Source organism: Mizuhopecten yessoensis, unplaced genomic scaffold (assembly GCF_002113885.1).
Source record: "Mizuhopecten yessoensis strain PY_sf001 unplaced genomic scaffold, ASM211388v2 scaffold6893, whole genome shotgun sequence".
NCBI classification, from domain to species: domain Eukaryota; kingdom Metazoa; phylum Mollusca; class Bivalvia; order Pectinida; family Pectinidae; genus Mizuhopecten; species Mizuhopecten yessoensis.
Window position 1 is genome coordinate 853,725 of NW_018406777.1, and position 6,000 is coordinate 859,724.

Genomic DNA, 6,000 nt, shown 5'->3' on the forward strand with positions numbered 1-6,000 from the left:
CACTGAATAATTAGTGGCAGGAGACCAAACACAAAAATTGACAAAAAAACAAATTCTTAAAATGTATATGGCTTAATGAGGGATGCACAGGCCTGATTATATAACATTCTGGGCTTTTGGCTGTATGATTCACTTACTTCAAAGGAAAGAATTCAAAACAGTCTTGTACATGTAGTGTTTTGCTTTACAATCATAACAGCAAGTCATTTGGTTTATTATAGAACAGTTTTATCACATATGAAACTAACAACATCAGACAAAGAATCATGCCTCCTAACTTTGGACATTCATCCGATCCAATAGTTACAACTGGCATGACCAAGGATATACATGGATTCAAATCACCTATCATTGCTTTTGTAACATAGTATGGAAAACTGCCTGTTTAAACTTGCATGACTCACCTCATTCTCAAACTTATGGCTAAAATAGTAATCACCCTGTCAACAAAATTCTACTCTAAGACTGTAAATGAGATACTGCTAGATAAGAAACATTTAATATAATCTTTACACAAACAAACATAGCTAAGATCCTCGGAAAGGGGCCTGTAGGTCAAATCAAATTTTAACCCTTTCACCACTGTAGACCATAATGGACTCATCCAGAACAATGCATGGGAGAGTCTACTAAAGTTGCTTAGGGGTGAAAAGGTTAACTACCTCATAGGAAAGTTTGAATGCCATAATAGAGTGATACTGACCACAGCTGAAGTCGTGGTAGAACTTGAGGGTCGGTAGGTTCCTCTCTACTTCCATGTTTCCCCAGGGGTCCTCCACCTCTACCACACACTTCCTTTTGGCTGAAATAGTAAAAAAAAAAAAAAAAGATCATGGAGAACATGATTGAATATTCCAGTTTGTGAGAACAGTGGTTATTGAGTGAATGTCAGTGTAGACTGTAAACTTATACCTTATACCCTAGGGAGTCTGGTAATACCCTAGGAAGTCTGGTAAATTAAAAGAACACAAGTAACAGCTATTCACCTCTCCTACTACCATCCTGCTCTGCCCCAATTAGTCGACCCCACAGCCCAATGTCCTTGACCTCCAGCATAGGATGAGGGTAGTCACGCATCATCACCTTCCACAGACTGAGGTTGAAGTTCACATAGCGACACCAAAGGGTCATGAACTCTTGGCCTTCTTCAGGGTAGGGGCTGTTAATGATGAAAAGTGTAAAGAGGTGAAAATATAATTTACATTTAATCTATCATGTAGATTATCCTAACACAGATTTAACAAACAAACTATATTTATATTGACCTCAATACACAGCTCTGTGCTGTTCACTAAAGCTGGACGTTAACAATAATTGTTTTATCTGCCTTTTTTATTTAGTGAGTCATTTTTCCTAACAAATTCTGCAGTGTTGTGCGAGTCATTCTATGTAAAATTCATCAATTTTAAAAAGTTCATTGAGTCAAATTGAAAAAATCTGAGTACTAGCAAATAAATGAAGCACTACTCAATTTGATTTAAAAAAATAATATTCAACATTGATAGCCTTTGCTGCTATTTGTTCTATTAAAACGGAAACAGCATCATTTCAATATTAGTAAGTTTCATATCATTTAAAATTTTGAAATGCAATAATTTTGCAAAAAGATGTATCAATAAATGTATATTTTACACAGGACACTAAACTCTACTACCTCTGATTGTCAATGTCCCTCATATGTTTGACGACATTCTCCTTCCCATGGAACGACTTGTCAGCGTAGGCCAGTATCTCAACATCCTCCATCAGCCAGGTGAACAGCTTCGTTCTCATGGGTGTTTTCTTGTACAGCAGGCGAGATCGCTGAAGGTAGATGTCACTGCTTTTCTTGTCTAGGGAGTCAAATAATTCCTGTACACGGTCCGCTGTAAAACAGTATTTAATTATATAAATAGCACAACAACCATAAAGCTACATGGGCAGATTGGTCGAGTGGTTAACACTACGGCCTTCCACGTAGGCGGCCGGGGTTCGATCCCCGAAGTCGTCGTACGCATGGAATATTCGGAGAAAGTGTTTTTCTCCTGCCCACACAACTCTAACAACCAAGGAGGAGTATGAAATGGTCTGGGGGTGGATGTTGTGGTATCTTTGCTGTAGCATTCAAGTGTGGTGGCACTTTAAATGATACCGTTGGAAGCACGGTCCCACTACAAACAATACATCTCCAACACGCAGGCATACACACATAGGGAGATATTAGCCAGGTGGCATAGGACTAGTAGTTAGCACCTGATAAGGCAGCTCCTTCAAATTACTCAAATCTGTATAGATTAATGTATATGCTAATTGTATAAATTGTATATCTATCTACTGTAAAGCACTTTAGAGTGGCTTATTCTAGCTATATCAAATGTTGTATATTATATTATTATATTACAATACTCTACAACACTAAAACATCAAAAAAATTAATCCTTGGTATCACTTATTCAAGATGGACTGGAGGCAATATTTCAGTGATCAAATTTTATAAATGTGAAGCACTTTCATGATCAGACTAATACGTCCCACTTCTGTAGGATATCAAACTAATACAAAAAAACTTTGAAATGAAGTCTGAATTTTTTTTAGAAATCAATCAATAACTACATAAAATAATCATTAACTATATTTCATCCATTATTGTCACCTTTTAAGAAAATAGTGCTATAACAGTGTAATAAAAACTGCATCCATATTATATATCACCGATATTCCGATATTTCTTTCTTCAAAATTACACAATCTTTAAAATAACACTATTAAATGGATGCATGAGGTGCATTTCTAGCCTCCATTTGTGTGAGTTAAAACTTTGTTACAGTATTCCTCAGACAGATTTATACCTGGTATGAAGCCGTGGGTACGGCGCAGGTTATAGACCTTCTGTTCCATGACAGCCTTTCTCTTGAAGTATTCGTAACATTCATCTTTCATCAGCTCAAAATTGTCGCCTAGCTTCACCTCGAATGGGTCATCACTGAGCTGTACTTGGAACCTCTGTAGTAGAAATGTAAACAAGGTGTTCAGGTTACAACTGTCTGATAATATCTAGGCCTTGTTGTCATGACGAAGATGTTTTATACAAATAAGCTAAATTTATACAAATAAGCTAAAACGTAACACTACAATCTAAAATATTATACTTTCTAGAACATTAGATAACAATCTATTAAATTAAACTATAGGTTCAAGCTATACAATTATTTCTCAATGATAACTAGGCCCTTGGTGAATACATCCATGAAATATGACCAATAATGATAATAAATGTGACGTCAACAGACTATATTTTGATGCCACAATGCAGACAATAAATATAGAACAAAGATGGCATAATTTCAGAATTAAGAATGACCTATGAAACTACAATTTCTGCAATATTTGCAAACATTTAATCCTGACCATGTGATAAAAGGACACAGGAGACAACTGCTCTGTAACTTTTGTTACCATGGTTACCGATATTGGGGTCTGACCTTGACTTTGATCTGTAGGTCTGGAGGTAGTAAACTCTCCTCAGTGAATGGCTTCTTCTTCACCTTGTGGACCAACTTCCACCATTTCCACAAATTCACAAACTGTTAATAGCCAAAAAAACAATACTTCAATAAAATATTGTCATGGCAACTTGTGAAAAAAGAACATCTGTTCCCGTTAAAGTTCCCCTGAAGTCTTTAATTTTCTGGATGGATCGTTTGTTCTCAAAGTTGCCAGTGTAGGAAAAACAGGTTAAAATTGGGAAACCGGTTGGATATCTTATTCGTATTCTCAGATAACGAGAAATCAAAATCAAAATCAATAGGCTTAATATTTGTTTTTCTTTTCTAGCACGAGATAGTTCCTCTGAAGTAACTTACCTCCTCAAAGCATTTTGCAAAGTTGTATTTGTAGGGGAACACAATATCAAAGCTGTTGAACAAAACATGCCTGAAAAAATAAAATTCCAAATTTATTCCAATTTTGTACAATTATGTTAAACATCGTAACTCATATTTATATATGCATTGTATCCACATACTTAACTATTGAAGTTTCTCTAATCACAAATCAAAATTTGTTTTGAATCTGATGTGTTTCATTCACATTATTTCTCATAATATTAAATATAATATCCCAACAATTATCTAAACTGGATTCAAACTGTCTGTATAAGCAGCACCTTTGAGTTATTTGCCATTGTGAAACAGTAGTAAAACCAAAGAAAGTAAAGAGTCAAACATGAAATAAAACCAAGATAAAATATGTTTACAAGCAAAAACGAAAGTACGACCCTGGGTTGGTTGTCAGGGTTTAACGTCCTATCAACAGCTAAGGTTAGTCAAGGACATACAACCCTGGTGGGAAAGAACAGTACTATGTATGTATTTACATCTGTATCCCATGATTATTATACAAGCTTACCAAACTGATAGAGCTTTTCTTTCTTTTCCCTGTGTGTAAGATAGAGCTGTCCAGGGTAAGAAAGGGGTGCAAGTAATTTCTATCTTACACCCCATTTCACGTGACGTGACGTCACAATGGATCAACAATGATGTAACATCACAAATTTGGAAAAATCCAATGCCGCAATGCCGCAATGCCGAAAAGGCAACGTGATGACATTAAAACCTTTAACTTATATTTACTGTACAGGTTAGAAAGATGAGATTAATTTTTCTGCGCAAATTTTTGTTTGCAAATATGGGGTATACTAAATCTGGCTGACAAATTTGTTTTTGTCAAAAAAGCTCAGAGGAAAAGTTGATATTTTCAAAATTGTTGCTGTGGCCACAAATTGTTTTAAAACTGTTCAGACTAATGGCCTCAATCAACTAGTGGTTGTTACTTACCATGCCCTGTTTGTGGGACATTTGAGGCTGCCTACATTCTGCCTGCCCTCATGAAGGTGGTACTTGGATAGCGTTCCCATCATTGTACCCTGCAAAATGAAAACCAATCCCACTCACACATGCAGTGCATTTAAAAACTCACAGCATTTATTTTAGAATATATCAAAGATTTATATTGATTAGAGTTTAAACATTTTTGACTCCCAGTTCTTGCACTGGGTATGAGCGTATTGACGGATCGATAGATGTAACTTTAGGCAACATTACTGTACACTGTTGGTTAGTGAACAACAATAAACGCTGATATTTCAGATTTACGAAAGACATACATATTGCTTACATGCACAAAGAAATTAACATGAGACAAAGTTTTCTAACAAGTCTTATAAAATGTGCTAAAAACAGCGGACTGTGTGTACAATAAGTCTAGCCTCCTTACCTCATCCTCCACAACTGTTATCGTCCTAATAACAAGCTAATGTTTTAAGCGACAGATTGGCCTTCTGTTCTGTAGATTTTTTTCTCGAAAATTATTCCATTAATCTTGCCACCCAACATATGAGCCACTTTTGCTGGGAGTAGATGTGATATAACTTTCAAAGCCTCGTACCTCTAACACAATGACCTGATGTTCATCACAGTTGACTGTAAACCGCTCCACCTCCATCAACGTGTCCTCCTCCGACTGGGTCATGATGAAACCCACCGGTACAATGGTCACTCTGTAAACCAGATCACAAATGATCAATTTTCATAGAATGGTAAAAACAGCACATCATGCCCAGTTTTAAAGGAATGTTTTACATTAAAATTGGTGCAGTACTTTTGTAACGGTACAAACACAATTGTGACGACAGACAGAGAGACAGATGGCCTGTTTCACATATAACACTGTCTATCTTTGTAGTAGGTATGTCTGCTTGAAAACACAACCCAGACTGCAAGCCTGAGAAATTTGAACTATAGTCTGTACAGTCCTTCCCCGATACATTGGTTCAGTACTATATAGAAAGTGTACAAACAAAATTGTGACTCCAGACAGACGATGACCTGTTTCCATTATACCTATCTCCATCTTTGTTTTTAGGAGGATAGCTGTCAAGATTAAGAGATAAGAGCATTACCTGTGATCCTTAGACAAACAGAGGGTGAATAATGTAGCTGTGGACTTACCTGTGCTCTTCTG

General features: G+C 36.3%; 1 protein-coding gene across 2 annotated transcripts in view; it reads right to left on the minus strand.

Annotated features, from left to right (window-relative positions):
* Positions 1-6,000, minus strand: part of LOC110452815 (protein KIAA0100-like) — a 61,520-nt gene that overhangs the window by 33,006 nt on the left and 22,514 nt on the right. For both annotated transcript variants that reach the window (XM_021501505.1, XM_021501504.1), the window contains exons 22-29: positions 5,425-5,536; positions 4,815-4,903; positions 3,843-3,912; positions 3,462-3,563; positions 2,829-2,982; positions 1,655-1,865; positions 987-1,159; positions 704-802 (exon numbers count right to left, since the gene is read on the minus strand). In XM_021501505.1, the coding sequence (XP_021357180.1) occupies positions 704-802; positions 987-1,159; positions 1,655-1,865; positions 2,829-2,982; positions 3,462-3,563; positions 3,843-3,912; positions 4,815-4,903; positions 5,425-5,536 (1,010 nt within the window). The remainder of the gene's footprint in view (positions 1-703; positions 803-986; positions 1,160-1,654; positions 1,866-2,828; positions 2,983-3,461; positions 3,564-3,842; positions 3,913-4,814; positions 4,904-5,424; positions 5,537-6,000) is intronic.